This window comes from Tachypleus tridentatus, chromosome 7 (genome assembly GCF_004210375.1).
Source record: "Tachypleus tridentatus isolate NWPU-2018 chromosome 7, ASM421037v1, whole genome shotgun sequence".
In the NCBI taxonomy this organism is placed as follows: domain Eukaryota; kingdom Metazoa; phylum Arthropoda; class Merostomata; order Xiphosura; family Limulidae; genus Tachypleus; species Tachypleus tridentatus.
The window spans coordinates 75,328,854-75,346,795 of NC_134831.1; the positions used below are offsets into that span (position 1 = coordinate 75,328,854).

At 35.5% G+C, this 17,942-nt stretch overlaps 1 protein-coding gene across 2 annotated transcripts in view; it reads left to right on the forward strand.

Annotated features, from left to right (window-relative positions):
* Positions 1–17,942, forward strand: part of LOC143255999 (dual specificity calcium/calmodulin-dependent 3',5'-cyclic nucleotide phosphodiesterase 1A-like) — a 463,989-nt gene that overhangs the window by 21,551 nt on the left and 424,496 nt on the right. Inside the window, exon 3 of one of the 2 annotated variants that reach the window (XM_076512519.1) lies at positions 55–911. In XM_076512519.1, coding sequence (XP_076368634.1) covers positions 116–911 — 796 coding nt within the window. In that variant the 5' untranslated portion in view covers positions 55–115. Of the gene's footprint in view, positions 1–38; positions 912–17,942 lie in introns of those variants that run through there. The other variant, XM_076512518.1, reaches the window with a different exon arrangement.

Consider the following 17,942-nt stretch of genomic DNA (forward strand, 5'->3'; position numbering starts at 1 on the left):
AGAAGAAACAACTGTTTTGTGTTATTTCTCAAGGACTTTATTATCTCTTCACAGAAGCTGGAGCGTCACCTTGTCGGAATGACATTCAATAAGAAAGCTTTAAGATTAACGTGTAATGGGGACTGTTTGTTCGTACACAAAAACAGGAATTATGGACAGTGCTTTAACCGAACGTGAAGTGTGGAGAACACAGGGTTTGTTTCACTCCCATGGACAGCATTCCGAGGAATGGGGACAGTTTTCGGTTGAGCGTACAGTTCATCGCTCAGACTGCCGTAACGCTCTGGCTTTTGAGAACCCAGCGTTTGAGATTACAGAAACTGAAGATCATTGCATAGATTACAGCAGTCTAGATAACATGAACATAGGAATAATTATGTCTGATAAATTTCGTCACTGCTGCAGTACCTGTTTTCAGGAAGAAAAAGGGCGTGGCTCTTTATTAAGTTTGAATGGACCGATAGAAGAAACTTACAACAGCAATAATCTAGAGATGAAATTATGTGAATGTTGCACATTTTGTCGTGAGGAAAGGAAGAGAATGGGACTCATGGAACCAGCCCCGTGCGAACGTTGCACGTGCAAGCTATGCAAGCGAAAACCCCCTCTAATGGCTTGGAATGCTGAAATTGAAAGCACATCGGAAGCGACTGAACCTCGGATGGAAATCATGCCATTTAAGGATGATTTTTGCGGCTTGTGCGACTTTTTCACCGAGGGTTGTCATGACAATTGGAACGGACTAGATGAGGATATAGATTTGGTGATGAGAGGCTTAGAAACACTGAAAACTAACAACGATAGGGGAAGTGTGAAGGAAGGTTCTAAAAAGAGGGTCGTCTTTCAGAAGGCGGATAGCGGAACCCAGCATATTGTCATTGAGGATGAATCCACGTCATATCACATAGAAGGTAGGAGGCTTTCTTGAGTTATTACATTCTTAATTTACTAACAAATTAATAAATAACTTACTAATTTGTTGTGTAAAACTAGTCTCTCAGTGGCTCAGCGAAGGCTTATAATTCTGAAAACCAGATTTCAATACACGTGGTGGACACAGAACAGATAATTAATGGTGTAGTTTTGTGCTTTATAAGCTAACAATAATTTTAAAGCTATAAATAATATATATATATATATAAATTTATTCCTAAAGTCAATAAACTTGCGACTTAAAATGGAAAGAAAGAATTAATTTTTCTTTTCGTCCACGTGAATAAAGAGAGTATAAAATGAGATCACTAAATCAGTAAAATCATGTGACCAGTAACGTCATTACCTTCTGAAAACTGTTTGAGTAACTGATTTTAGTAAACCAATTTATATCATTCTTTTATCTCGCTGACGTTCCCCGCTGAAACAGCGACAAGTCTTCAGAGTTACGAAGCTAAAACAGGAGGTTCGATCCCTTTCGGTTGGGACAGTAAATAGCCAGATGTGGCTTTGCTATAAGATAAAAGTCATACAAACACAAAAAAAATCTCATATTCTTCACCGGGTTTTCTCTAAGCGTGGCCCAGCATGGCCAGGCGGTTAGGGCGCTCAACTCATAATTTGAGGGTCGCGGGCTCACACCAAACATGCTCGCCCTTTCAGCCGTGGAGGCGTTATATGTGACCGCCAATCCTACTATTCTTTGGTAAAAGAGTAGCCCAAGAGTTGCGGTGGGTGGTGATGACTAGCTGTCTTCTCTCTAGTCTTACACTGCTAAATTAGGGACGTCTGGCGCAGACAGCCCTCGTGTAGCTTAGCTCGAAATTTAAAACCAACCAAACAAACAAACATCCTCTAGACGAGTCTTAAATCGTGATTACTAACAGAATTTGTTCATTAAAAGAGTTTTCACTCGCGCAAAAAAGTAAAATTACACCTTCTAGTGCTGTTAGTTTCCGGATAAAATATCGCCATGCCTAACAATAAACATACAACTGGAAGAGGATAACAAGAAACAATGATTCAAACCCTAAAGCTGTTTGTTCCATTGTTTATTATTTCCGTTCCGTTTTGAAAAACATCCAGCATGCATAAAATAGATACTCACAGCATATAGAAAGACAATATTGTGTAACTTTCAAATATTCAACGAGAATATATTAGTCAAATATTTTAATTCATCACGTGGATTGTACAGTTAACCAATATAATAAAGACTTTCTTTGTTGTTAAATAAATAATACCAGTGCCGTAAAAGTCGTCGATGAATAACATTGTGTGTTTCTCTAGAACGATTTGTAATTTTATTTTTTAGTGACAAAACGTTTTGCGCATTATATCACTAATATGATTGGACACAAAAAACCCTTCGAGTGATGTTTAAAGGAAACTTCCCCACATGTAGGAATATAAAATTCATCCAGTTAGAAGAAATGTATTCATTACAAAACTGAATACATGTTTGTAAATGTTTAAAAACTAACTTATTTAGATGTGAATAAAACAAGCTAAAGTTGCTTTTCGTAATTCAGATTGTTTTCGTATCATACATAAGCCAGCATAAAGTAAAATTATTCTATATCAAAATGTATTATTATTATTTTAACTATCCAACAGTACTTTTAATTATCTCAATCTATTAATGTTATTTTAATAAAATTTTAGTCACACATTTAAATATATTTTAATCAAAAAAGTTTTTATAATTCGTTAGATTTAGCATTATTTAAACAATCATATAACAGCAGTCTATATGTTTGTGTCTGCTTATAACCGGCGAATCGAACGCTGGAAGGATTGTAACCAAACCCATTATGTAACTTTATGGCTCCAGAGAGTAGCATACGGAGGTTGATGCTTGGGTTTGAGCCCCTAATATCACTATAGAACCTCTATCCCCTTATAGCTTGAGAACTGCTGGACTGAATACCACCAAACATGGCGCATGTCGACCCTCAAGAGCCTCTTGAGAGTGATATAACAAATCGGCCTTTGGATCTCGCTCTCCTGTGTTACTCCTGGTGACCTTTATATCTTTTCCCTTGTAGTACATCAGATGGTAGTAAGCTATAAGGTAGCTGATTCCAAATGACCCTAGAAGGCAAAATAATGTCAGACGTTTTATATTGGAATGACAACTCTGTTTGGTGATAGAAAAGAGAGACTGAGACGAGTTTTTCAAATAAGCGAGTTTGTGTCAAAGAAATTGATCTTAACGTCTTAGCATCTCTTTCTTCGAGCATTATTTTTTAAATGTATTACCGTACTTGAAACTGTTTTTATATCACATTCACACAAGCCGTAAAGTCTGTTCGCACCTCATATTACTTCATTCTACGAACTAGTCATGTGACTTGCTGATTGTTAAACACGTCACGTGTAGAGATGAGTTTCTCAAACTTTCGTACGTGTTTTATTTCGATCTGTAACACGTGTGTTGCAATTATGGATAATTTTACAGAAAGTCGCCACCTTTCGGGCAGTAAAGCCTGAGGTAAGGTAATTCAAATCTTAAAATAATCTTATTTTACTTCTTTTGTTACTTTACGTGTTATTTGTATTCTACTAACTTCTTTAGGTTAGGGGTAGAGACGTAAATTACTTAGATAGACTGTAGTGAAAGGGTATAGAATTTACTGCCAGTTATGTCCAGAAACAATATCTGTTTGTTTTTTTTCACTAAGATTTGAACATAAAATGGGGGAAAACTTTCTTACATGTATGATGTTAGAGAGGCAAGTTAATAATTGCCCTAACAGGTGATGTAAAGATACATTTCTTACTTGATGATGAAGTTAAATGAAAGGGACAAGGTTTGCTTAACAGATGTTTGTTTATTTGTTTACTCGAGGGCTATCTGCGCTAGCCGTCCCTAATTTAGCAGTGTAAGACTAGAGGAAAGGCATCACCACCCTCCGCCAACTCGTGGGGTATCCTTAATTTAGTAGTAGGATTTGACCGTCACTCTTATAACACACTCACAGAGCAAGACTTCATGTTTGTCAGCAAGAGAGCTCGATGCCCAGAACCTCAGGTCTATAGTTGGGCATGGCCACGTGGTTCGAATCACCCGGCACACCAAACATGCTCGCCCTTTCAGCTGTGGGGGCGTTATAATGTGTCGATCAATCCCACTATTCGTTGATAAAAGAATAGCCCAAGAGTTGGAGGTGGGTGGTGATGATTAGCTGCCTTCCTTCTAGTCTTACACTGCTAAATTATGGGCGTCTAGTGCAGATAGCTCTCGTGTAGCTTAGCGCGAAAATTCTAAACAAAAACTTGTGCATCCCCACACAACCTCAGACACACACACACAAACGATCTTTCAGAAGAGACAAAACTTGAACGTATCATTACAATAATTAATTTTAACAGTTAGTTTTTTCGATTCATTTTTATAACTTTTTGAGTTCAGAGTATGATTTTCTTTATGTTGTTCAGTTTCAAAAATTATATTATTGAGTGATAAGTTCTTTGAAGTTTAAATACGTTGTTTGTAAGTATTCATGCCTAGCAGCTGAATTACGAGTATATTATGTGTTATTTATCAACGTTCTAGTAAAATTTCTCTATTTTATATATGAGGATTCTGGTATTAACGATCCCGTCATCATTGATGTAGAATAAACGATTCGTCAGAGTTTTAAAGTACAATAAAATAAAGTTTTGATTTCGGCTCATAATATTTTACGCAAAAACAACCAAGTTTGAATAAATGGGAAAAACTGTACAAGTATATTAAAAAACAACAAAACAGCACAGTTGTGTAAAATTAAAAATTCATTTATTGAAAAAGTGGTTAAACAATAAAAACTGTGGTTCTCTTGTAACCAGTAATGTGAGGATCGTGTAAAATGTTCCAATCAGATGTCATCACATTTTATTTTGATTGTTTCAAAGCTAATTAACAATCATATTCCAAGCAAAGAGGAATTATAGCTCCAGATGTCAGTCAGGGTCAGCTATCAACACAGATACACCACCGTGCTGTTCTCGAATTTCAGATGTTTCACATTCCCATAGTTCTATAAGTAAACACATGTGCTACAATTGTTAAATTTTTCCCCCTAGTGAAGTTTTGCTTCCTGGCGGTTCTTTATTTGCCTTCTAAACATGTGAAAGGAGAAAAACATTAAAACTTTTCTGAATGCTTTTTTATCTTAATTTAAACAAAATATTTAACTGTTTCTCAAGTGATGTAAGAGTGTTTAGATGAATAATGGCGTTCCGACATTTGTAACAGCTGTGGCAGAACCCCAAATTTGGCCAAAAATTCGGTCCTGTGTACAGCCATCACATCAATCGTACTCCAACTTGGCTGGAGTTACTTGGTTTGTAATGCTTTGATGTTTTAATTTGGCCTAAACCGTTAGTGTGTTTTTCACAAGCTGCTCACTGTGTCGTTGTTTCGGCAGTAATTTAGTTTCAGCTATGACGTAATGACTATTGTGTGGGCGTGTAAACTTACACTCTAAGCGCTTAGAGTACTGTGGAGGCTGCTTCATTTTGAAGGCCATTATTAAATACATAAATTTAAAAAAAATGGAAAGGGTTGTATAGTACAAAAAGAATCGAAACTGATTTGTACAAAATTATATAGTTCACAGATTTATCCAAGGCCTGAATGGTAAACATTGTGTTATAATAAGAGGAACTATATTTAATTTAGTTTGTTTTGAAACGCGTGTATGTGTTTTTTTTTTCTTATAGCAAAGCCACATAGGGCTATCTGCTCAGCCCACCGAGGGGAATCGAACCCCTGATTTTAGCGTTGTAAATCCGGAGACATACCGCTGTACTAGCGGGGGGCATTTTGAAATGCAAAATTACATAAAGTATATTCTGTGCTGCACCCACTCGCGAATATCGAGCCCCGATTTTAGTGATAAAAGTCCTCAAACTTACTATTGAATGGAAGCATGGAAGTTAGAAATGTCTGCTGAAATGTCTACTTGGTGATGTAACGATGCGTATATCCATGATACTTTAAACCATAAAGACTTTTTGATGAACTAACTGAAACTATGTTCGCATATTTTCACATTCTACTGAAAATCCTTCAGTATTGCGCTCATAGAATTCCTTCCTTTTATACAAGGAATTACAAGTTGGAGCACCGTTATTACATTGTGAATAGGTACTAAGCCTAAAGAGTTAAATACAAAACATGTATGTTGGAGTTTTTTTGTTGTTTTTTTTCAACATCACATAGTTATTACATGAACTAATATACGTTATTGCATCTTTGCTGCTGAAACCGTCTTACCTTTTATAGTGATTTCAAGATCTCAAAAGAGTAACACAAAAACCCTGACGACATATTTAAATACACCAACGTAACACCGAGTCGTTTCAGAGATTTTGAGAAAAGGATCTTTGTAAACGTGTGTCAAAGATTAGCAATCGCTGTTTCTTTTTTTTCTTTTTCAAGTAAAGCCGATTTAAAGTTCACCTAGTGGCTTTTACAAACAACATTTACTTAGATACGCTATTATTAAAAAAGATTTGGATCAGTTTGTGTGTGTTCCATATTTTTGGAAATGTCATGTAATTACAAAAAGCAGATAAATTGAAAGGAAATAAATCCTAACTCATGCATGTTTTATTCATTTAAAAACGTACAGAGTAGTGCAATAAACCATCGTGATGTGTTTAGGATAGTCGTGTAAAGTTGCTGTCACGGTAGTCGTTTTGTTTGTTTGTTTGTTTTTGAATTTCGCACAAAGCTACTCGAGGGCTATCTGTGCTAGCCGTCGCTAATTTAGTAGTGTAACACTAGAGGGAAGGCAACTAATTATCACCACCCACCACCAACTCTTGGGCTACTCTTTTACCAACGAATAGTGGGATTGACCGTCACATTATAACGCCCCACGGCTGAAAGGGCGAGCATGTTTGGCGCGACGGGGATGCGAACCCGCGACCCTCAGATTACGAGTCGCACGCCTTAACACGTTTGATTATGCTGGGCCGCGATAGTCGTCTCTAATTTTCAAATGATAGGCTAGAGGTAAGATAGTTAAGATAGTCAATAGCGTTTAACGCTAATTCCTTGAATTTTCTAATTGAATGGAAGAACTGACCATCGTTGTTACAGGACTGATGGCGTCAGTGAAAAAAGAGCGTTTTTGTGTGGCAGTGAGAAGCGAATCAGGTATTATCCACAGTCCTACTTGCTGACCACATCATGTATTGTCCACAGTCCGGCTTGTTAACCACATCAAGTATTGTTCACAGTTTGGCTTGTTGACCACATCAGGTATTGTCCACAGTCCGGTTTGTTGACCACATCAGGTATTGTCCACAGTCCGGCTTATTGACCACATCAGGTATTGTCCAAAGTCCGGCTTGTTGACCACGTCAGCCCATATTGCAATGCGATTTAAATCATTTTACTTTTCAGATAAAAAATTGTTGAAAACAAATTTGTTGTTTTATAATAAACTAGTTAAAAATTAAGAAAAATCTGCTATTTTAAAACATTCTGAACGGTTTCTTACTTTAGATCTCAATAGGTCTAGTGGGTAACGTGCTCATGTTGTAAATTTAAAGATTCGGGGGTCGAGGCCCAGTATGGTAAAAAAAAACACACCTCAAAAAACAAGTATCTTTGCCCTTAGGAGAAAGTGTATGTGGATGCGCTATAATACTGACTGTCTCAAATCGTATCATCGTTTGATGTGTGAAGCCTGGATCAAGTTAACCTACAGAACTTGAACCACAGCCCTCACCACCATCCCGAGAGGGTGAATAAAAGCTAAAGCTGCTGAGCACCCCCTTCCTAGTGATCTCCCTAACTTTCTACCACATATTATTGTTTGTTGTACCATTTGGTCAGCCAAGTGTGGCCCACTAGTTGGTAGTGGGTGCTGCCGACTAGTTGTCTTTATTCTGTTTTTGACTAGTTGTCTTTCTTCTGTTTTTGACTCTGGCTTTTCTTTGTTTTATCGGTTCAAACAGAGTTGTGCGTAATTAATTCATTGCGTAACATGACATAACTAATCTGAATCAAAACCTTTTCTCGTTCATAAGTAAGAATTTAAACGCCATCTTCTCTAACTATAATGAACGATATTTTAATCATTCATATCTTAAAATTTAGCAGGTTTGCGTATGTGTAAATTAGGAATCTCATTTTTATGAATCAATAATACAGTTTTGAGCAGGTTCAAAAACAATGTTTACACCAACAATATAAGAAAAGCGCACTTGTGCAAAGTTTAATAAAACTGAAACACACCGCATCGTTAAAATACCCTGCATATCAAAACTTTAATAAAAAGAGACATAAGCCCTGTTTGTCATTTTATACATGTTTCGGTGGTGATCTTACACCTGGAGAAGCTAGGAGTTACAATAAGGGACAGTTTATATGCTTTAAAAACTTAAGTAATATAAAATAATTGGCCTGACATGGCCAAGCGCGTAAGGCGTGCGACTTGTAATCCAGGGTGGCGGGTTCGCGCCCGCGTCGCGCCAAACATGCTCGCCCTTCCAGCCGTGGGGGCGTTATAATGTGACGGTCAATTCCACTATTTGTTGGTAAAAGAGTAGCCCAAGAGTTGGCGGTGGGTGGTGATGACTAGCTGCCTTCCCTCTAGTCTTACACTACTAAATTAGGGACGGCTCGGTGCAGTGGGCTAACAACCTACTCACTTAAATACCTGTTGAAGAATCCGCAAGCGATTGCGCCCCTATGTTCCTTGATGGAATCTAATGGTGATAACTAACTAATATAAAATAATTATCAATCCAGTTACGCCCTCTACATTTACAAAATAAATTTTCAAAACTAATTTTTTATAATATCCAGGTCAAAATGATATTGTATTCACATGTAATTTAATATAATGTGGTATTTTTATTTCAATACTGTACCAATAACGTTAGGATAATGTTGCCATAGAGGAAATCGTGTAACATGTGATCACAAAAGAATGGTTTTACTTTCTCTACATTTGTTTTGATAGCTTTAAATATCTTTCCCTATCCTTAAGATTTAATATCGAAATTGATTTTTTTAAAGTGTGTTGCCATCGATAAAAGATTTAATGAATGCAAATATTATTGATTGGATTTGTAGACCACTTCTGAACATACAGAGAATGTCCAACAGGTCTTGATGTTATTGTTGTTCAAGTTTTATTGTGCGATACGTTTTAAGTTTCTGTTGTGTTTTAGTTTTATGAATATTTATTTTCTTTTGAAAAACTATCAGATAAACAACTGTTTGACCTGTTATTCAAAAATGAACACGAAAAGTTTTGATTTGTTTTGAATTTCGTACTAAGCTACACGAGGGCTATCTGCGCTACCCGTTCCTAATTCAGCAGTGTAACTCTTGGGCTACTCTTTTACCAACGAATAGTGGGATTGGTCGTAACATTATAAGGCCCTACGGCTGAAAAGTTGAGCATGTTTGGTATGATGGGGATTCGAACCCGTGACCCTCAGATTATGCTAGGCCTCGTGAAAAGTTAATATACACGTGATTTTATAACCTAATATTTTACTTTTATAAAACTTCAATAAGACGCATTAGAGACATGAAAACAAATTTTAACAGTACACAATAAATATTTAGAAACAGACTGTCTCCTGTCTCAAAATACAATAAAAGTAGTTCACTTGATAATTTTAATGTACGAATACAATATACTACTGTGAGACAATTTGATGCACTCAGCACTTTTACATTGTTTGTTTTCATTACGTCATCACATTTATTCCTTAAAATCCTTATAGGATAACTGGTTCAAAAGTTCGTTAGCGAAACTTTTATCACCTGGCGTCTCTCTATAGTCATTACACCTAAAGCCAAACAATCTTATTTCGAAGGTTATCTTCTCTTTACAAAAACAATTTGTATTTTAAGACTGGGGACAATCTCACTTGAAATAGTTGCTGTGTACTATTAAATGTTGGATCTATTTCTTTAACACAACTGCGTGAAAACCTTGTTTTATGCTATTTGTTGTATTCGCTGGACTTATAACAAGTCGAGACTTTATAAACAGTAATAATGCGGGTATATAGAATTATCATTTTTATTGCAAGTACAATTTATCCGACTTCTTAAAAAAAATAGAAGAAAACTAAAATTCATTTCATTTAAGGAACACGAAGTGGCCTTCGTATGTAACATAAACATGTAATATAAATATTCTTTTTTGACCAAACACGAAAACAAGCGATTAAGAAATATGTGCCTGTTATTAAACCATCATACTTGCATGTTTGTTTGTTTGTTTTTTTGAATTTCGCACAAAGCTACTCGAGGGCTATCTGTAATAGCCGTCCCTAATTTAGCACTGTAAGACTAGAGGGAAGGCAGCTAGTCATCACCACCCACCGCCAACTCTTGGGCTACACTTTTACCAACGAATAGTGGGACTGACGTTACATTATAACGCTCCCACGGCTGATGGGCGAGCATGTTTGGCGCGACGGGGATTCGAACCTGCGACCCGCGGATTATGAGTCGAGTACCTTAACCATCTGGCCATGCCGGGCCATTTAGAGAGAGAGACAAAGAAAACTGAAATGTTAGGCAATATATAAAAGAAACATAACAGATTATGTATATGCTAGTAGGTGGCTATTATGATGCTGATAAGGAAAAACATTCAATTACACTACTTAAGAGTATGTTCTTTGGATGAGTTATTTTGTCATTTTCTGTTAAACGGAGACTAATGCACGCATGCTCGTAACAAACACGCACTGCCACATGCCTTGCTGTGGGTTTTATCAGGTACACGTTAAAAGGTACACACTATAACAAATTTATGCGGTCATTTTTAGTTGCGTCACAACGGCTATTGTTGTATTTGTTGTAAAGTACAAACCTTTAGATCTTATTTCCATTATCACTTGACCAATTTGAGATATATTTACAGTTTTGGACTAAGAAGGTAAAACTTTGTTAACTGATGTATTTAGCCATGACCGAGATCTCATAGGTTAATATACTCTAATTTTGTCAAGGAAAGCTTCAGTTTGAGAGTAGATTGACGGCCCGGCATGGCCAAGCGTGTTAAGGCGTGCGACTCGTAATCTGAGGGTCGCGGGTTCGCATCCCCGTCGCGCTCGCCCTTTCAGCCGTGGGGGCGTTATAATCTGACGGTCAATCCCACTATTCGTTGGTAAAAGAGTAGCCCAAGAGTTGGCGGTGGGTGGTGATGACTAGCTGCCTTCCCTCTAGTCTTACACTATAAACAAACAGTAGATTGGTAGGAATCCTGATGAGTAATAAACTCGAGTATACGCACTCGCCACGCTTGGTATTTGTGGCGTACAAAAATATAGCTACTAAAAAGGAAGTGTAAAATGTCTCGTAGAATTACTTAGTTTAATTATGCCTAAAAGAATTTCGAGTATCGCAGCTGTTGAAGATTCCCTCTTGTTTCATCTTGAAGTTGGAGTTGCAGAAGAAGCGAGTGTTATAACATATTATGCATATATTAGTGGATTCTATGTAAAGCTTGTTAGTTATAATTTCAAACGATGTAACCACGTTAATGATGTCCGATGCCTTAAATTTTAACACACATTATATTATTGCTGTGCCATTTATGAACGGTATTTATACAGTTCAGCTTGCAGAGGTTTTGCCTTTTAATAGATAACTGTGGCAAAAACATGAATTTTTATTCACCATGCACGCAAAATGAAACAAAGCTTTGATAATCAAATAAAAACACAGTATTAATGTGTGCTTAATTAATAACAAAACTAAATATACAAACCAAAGTCACAATACTATTATGTACTAAAATCATTACCCTAACCACAACGCACTTGTCATGAACCTTTTTGTAGATATAAACTAGTAGTGATACAATTTTTTTTGCACGAACCACGCCTCTGTCATAAGTAAGAAACTTTCCAGTAGACGACAGTTAGCGCAGCGTTGGTTTGTCGTAAAAATTTATATTTGAGAAGAACCCATCTCTAAAGATGGTAAATACCACGCATTCGAGAGTAATACCTTTGATCTTGGTAATAAATTACTGTTAAATTTTAATTCTTAAATTTTAACTGCGAATTTTTAGAAAATTAACTTGATTTTATTTAAACAAGCTACATCATATAACGCAACGTACAATTTATTTTCTGTAAGTAAAACACTTCCCAATAGATGGCAGTGTCTGTAAGATAAATATTATAGTAAGAATTAATTTGTGTATAAAATGAACACATCTTGACAAATATTAAATTTTTCATTATAATAACTTCGCTTTTAATCACAAAAAGTTTGTTTTAATTTTAAATCAGTTTAGGAACTTTGAATCCGGAATTTCAAATGACTTTTGATGTAATTTCGGCGCCTGTCTAACCTCGAACATATTAATACCTGCAAGATATACGACAACGAGGTAATAAAAGACTATTCCATAAAATCCTTAATTCATTGGCTGGTAGACAATTTAACGGTTTCAATAACTACTTGTAACGATGATTACAAACTATCTTATTTTAGATAGTTTGTTCTCAGGCAGGAATAAATAGTCAGTATCTTCACATTTTATTGAAGCTAAAAGTAATACATTTTAAAACACACAAACTCTGATAAGAATTAGGAAGTTTCTCTTATTGATTTACTGTCTGTCATTCGGTTATCTACCGTCTCCCTCGCGGGTAAGTCCGTAAACTTATCGCAGTTCCACTTAGTTGGTTATCAATTTATGCAATTTAAGATACACAGAAAATAATCTTTAGTATATACACTTCATAAAAGTTGTTTAGGGTTTAATAACAAATTCTTCATAATTCAGCTACGTATATTTCGAAGATAATTTTCTTTTCCTTTTTTTCTATCACGGAAAGATTTTCCACAAATTGAAGAGGGAAACCTCTTACTTAGATCAAATTATCTTTTCGTTTACTACAACGAATATTTATTATCAAGTTTCGGTTCTAAAACGATTGATAAAACTCTCACGTGGCTAGATAAATCTCTAGCCAGTGGCTATCAATATTTTAAGCATGACAAAATGTGACCCAATTTCAGTGCAAAATATTTATTTATGCAAAAATACATATGACGTTTTGTCAAAAATCTGTACGTGATGGATAAAAATGGATGTCAATTTTTGATTTATCAAACAGTAATTACTGTATAACATGAGAAAGGTTTAAGACAATAAAAACATCACAGTCGTGTGTTATTTAAATTAACTTTAAGTGTAGATAAACGACAATCTTTAAACAATTAACATAGAGACATTACTCCAAGTATCACTGATCATTGGACACAGTTTACTGTGAAACTATAGAACAGAATGCTCCTAGAAAGTTCAATCTAATTACTTTTTTCAGGTTTCTCAAGTTTACATAAATACATCCTCCAAAATAACAGCTGTATATTACTTTTAAAAGGCTTCGTGGTGTATAGTTAACGTTTATTTATTAATGATGGCGCCATTTTGTAATAATAGAATAACTTAATACGAAATAAATCACGAAGGTTTAAGATATCTTTCGAAACTTAACGTGACACCACCTGTTGACCCCATTTCAATACCTTGGAAACATATTTACGTTATGACAACTGAGACGCTGCGATATATTTGGTTTCAATGTGAAATATCAGAATGATTTTATTTTTCGAGTGCACAATAACAGAAAATTATTACAATGACATATAATATCAAGCGTATTAGAGCTATTCTGATTTAAAATAATCTTTCATTCGTACGGCTTTCACAATTTATCCTCTGACAATCTAGTTACACCACATATAAGACTTCCAACGAAAACACCAATGTCGGGGTCGGAAAATGACATGCGTGGGATATGCTCTGAATTTCATACAAAATTACTCGATTGTTATCTGTGTTAGCCGTCCCTAATTTATAAGTGGCAAACTAAAAGAAATGCAACTAGTAATAGCACCCACTGTCAACTCTCGGGCTACTTTAGTCAAACTGAATAATGTGTGTGTTCTCTTCGAGCAAAGTCACTTCATGCTATTTGTTGTACGTCAGAAAACTTACTGCTGTCTCACCTGGGGGCCTGAATAATGAGGTTCGATAGTCGCTTTTAAAATGATTTTCTTTGGTGCTAATGTGACGCGAATAACTAATCTATATATCCACAGCCCTGCATGTTGACTAATTGGTCGTGCTCAAACCGTCATCTCGTAGAGCTCTGGGAGCTGGTGAACTCGGTTTGAATCTCTGTGTGTGTGTGTGTGTTTGCTTATAGCAAAGTCACATCGAGCTATCTGCTAAGTCCACTTAGTGTAATCGAACCCTTGATTTTAGTGTTGTAAATCCGTAGACTTACCACTGTACTAACGGAAGACTCGAATCTATGTGATTTAAAAAGAAATCCTAAACACTTTAAGTTGTGGGTGCGTTATAAGAGTAACAATTAATTCCTTAGCGTGAATGGTGGGTGGTAGTGTTCTATTGACTGGCTGCCTTGTTGTTGGTCATGGTCAACAGCACGTGGCTTTCATTTCTTCGCCGTAACTAAACAGTACAAACACTGTAAAAATTATTCAATCAATTTTAAAAAACTTCGGGATATTAATGAATTTCATTGCTTTGTTAGGCTATTAAAAAACAATCGTATATCGTAAAATACCGTTTATGTTAAGCTATTTAATTTTGCCACATAATTATACCACAATGCAGTAATCTTATCATTTTATTAAAACTTAAAAAATAATCGCTTATAGTTTTTGATTGTTAAATGTTGATGTAGTTATTTACCGTTAAAACTTGTGCACTGAAGAATGATTGAAACGTTATACCTGTTTTAAAAACAAATCTTACTGTAAAAGCTGTAACTTATAATAAAATAATACTTAATCAACAAGTAAACTTCTGTAACTTATAATAAAATAATACTTAATCAACAAGTAAACTTCTGTAACTTATAATAAAATAATACTTAATCAACAAGTAAACTTCTGTAACTTATAATAAAATAATACTTACTCAACAAGTAAACTTCTGTAACTTATAATAAAATAATACTTAATCAACAAGTAAACTTCTGTAACTTATAATAAAATAATACTTAATCAACAAGTAAACTTCTGTAACTTATAATAAAATAATACTTACTCAACAAGTAAACTTCTGTAACTTATAATAAAATAATACTTAATCAACAAGTAAACTTCTGTAACTTATAATAAAATAATACTTAATCAACAAGTAAACTTCTGTAACTTATAATAAAATAATACTTAATCAACAAGTACACTTCTGTAACTTATAATAAAATAATACTTAATCAACAAGTAAACTTCTGTAACTTATAATAAAATAATACTTAATCAACAAGTACACTTCTGTAACTTATAATAAAATAATACTTAATCAACAAGTAAACTTCTGTAACTTATAATAAAATAATACTTACTCAACAAATAAACTTATAAAAAGAAACTATTAAAACTAATCATATGTAATAACAACTGTCCTTAACAAACGATTATGCGTTAGGACTGTGAATCCATAGGTTCTTGATTTCCGTTCTGTAACAAAGCACGCTTAGTACTTTGATGGCGTCAGTAGTGGTCTGGTCATACAAGAGTAGCTCAAGAGTTGGCGTTGGATGGTGATGACTAGCTGCCTTCCTTCTAGTCTTACACTACAAACAAACAGTATATTAGTAGGAATACTGATGAGTAATAAACTTTAGTATACGCACTCGCCACGCTTGTTATTTGGGTGCTGTTTATGGTTTGTGTTATTTCAAATTCACTGACCGTTAAGCACAAGCTTTCTAAGAGGAACAAATAGACCTGAAACAATTCTATCTTTAGAAGCCCCTGGCTATATTTAAAGTAAAAAAAAAACAACACACGAGAACAAAATAGGACAGTCATTCGACCCAAAGAAAATAAAACATTATTTGAATATTTAATTTGTATACATAATTTGCATCTCTAAACTGAGATTGTATATCTGATTGGGAGGCGTATAAAAAAGAAACTAAACAAACATAAATTAAAAATATTTCAAGAATAACATGTTTCTAGGCCCCAGCATGGCCAGGAGGTTAAGGCACTCGACTCATAATCTGAGGGTCGCGGGTTGGAATCCCCGTCACACCACACATGCTCCCCTTTTCAGCCAGAAGCGTTATAATGTGACTGTCAATCCCACTATTCGTTGGTAAAAAGGGTAGTCCAAGAGTTGGCGGTGGATGGTGATGAATAGCTGCCTTCCCTCTAGTCTTACACTGTTAAATAAGAGACGGCTAGCACAGATAACCCTCGTGCAGCTTTGCGCGAAATTTAAACAAACAAACAATCAATCTCTTTTTTTATTGAAATAACATTTTTTGTTGCAACGTGTTGTGTTTTCTTGTATGCCATCGGTAACTATAGAAACTGTTTAGTTTCTTTACTTTGCTCTGTTTTTGTTTTGTATTTTAATAAACATGTTATAAAATGTACCATGCCGGAACTATTTGCGTGGATTTTAAAAAGATGTTATTTGTTTTGAGAAAAGACACATGCGTGTATGCTTAAATAACCCGGTTTTAGAACCCGGTTCTTACGGTAAGAACGTTTCTATTCTTATCTAAATTGCATTATGTTTTCTCGATCGACAAACAATACCACTAAAATCTATAAGATAACTCCTGTGTATCTGTACAATAAAAATATTAATACCAGCCATATGTTTCATACGACTGTCTTCTCTTAGAGTGTTCAATTATACAACATAAGATTGACGCGTTAGTTATAATTCATTTCCTCTTAATCAAGGGTTTCGTTATTTTGAACGAATTCGATATTTTAGTGCCATTAACTTTCATTAGATGGCAGCATCATACTAGTCAATGTCATTGGTGTTGTTGCATAGCGCAAATATGCTCTGTCCACTGCGGGTATCGAAACCCGGTTTTTAGTAGTAGAAGTGCGTAGCTATACCGCTGTGCCACTGGGGAAGAATCATATAAATATAACTAACAGCTATTAGTGTGTGATTAATACCAGTTGATACAGTCACCTACGGGCACCCTTCAGATATGTAAGGTCCTCACCATAATGGTCCCACCCCCGATGCAGCGGTAAGTCTACGGATTTACAACGCTAAATTCAGGAGTTCGATTCCATATGGCTTTGCTATAAGGAAAAAAAACCCAACCCTCACCATAATGAAAGCTTATCAATTTTGAACATTTTCGACACTAATAAGAAACAAAGAAGGATGTTTTCTGTACGATAAGAAACTTTTAAATGTGAATTTTCTAATCGTGGATTTAATGAACACTCTTTCTTGTGCACTTTATCTATGATAATTATAGAAATCAGTAATCTGTCTATCTAGGTCTGCTTCTATCTGTTTATCTGCACGATTGTATTCAAAACTAGAATTGTTTTCAATTATCCTTCATAATTACATCCAAAGGACAACAAATAAACGCCAGTAATTACGGTCGGTAAACAACAAACGTTATTACATTGTATAAGGTTTTGGCAAAACCCATAAAACTGAGCTAGCGGAACTCGTATAATATTACTGTGGTGTTTCCCACTATTCGAGATGTGCTCCACTTTTGCGATCGTGGACAAACGAATCTTTGCTCATAATACTGATTCATAATATGTGAACTTATAAAGTAAACCCAACTATCACGTCATAAACGTCAGCCAAAAGTTCAGTTTTCTCGCCCCTCTATTGTCACTCTCAACGAAGACGAAAACCCATTAGACTTCTTGGCACGTGATTCTAACAGCCTTAAAGGTGTTTCAGTTAAAGACATACATTACTACCAGACTCACGTCATTACGTATGGGCTGTGAGAAGATATTTTTTCAACGATTTTCAGCAGTCCTAACTCACTGGGCGTAAAATGGCCATGTGGTTAAGATGCTCGACTAGCAAACTGAGGATCGCGGGTTCGAATCCCAGTCACACCAAAGATGCTCGCTTTTTCAACCGTGGGGGGGGGTTATAATGTGACGGTCAATACCACTATTTGTTGGTAAAAGAGTAGCCCAAGAGTTGGCGGTGGGTGGCGATGACTAGCTGCCT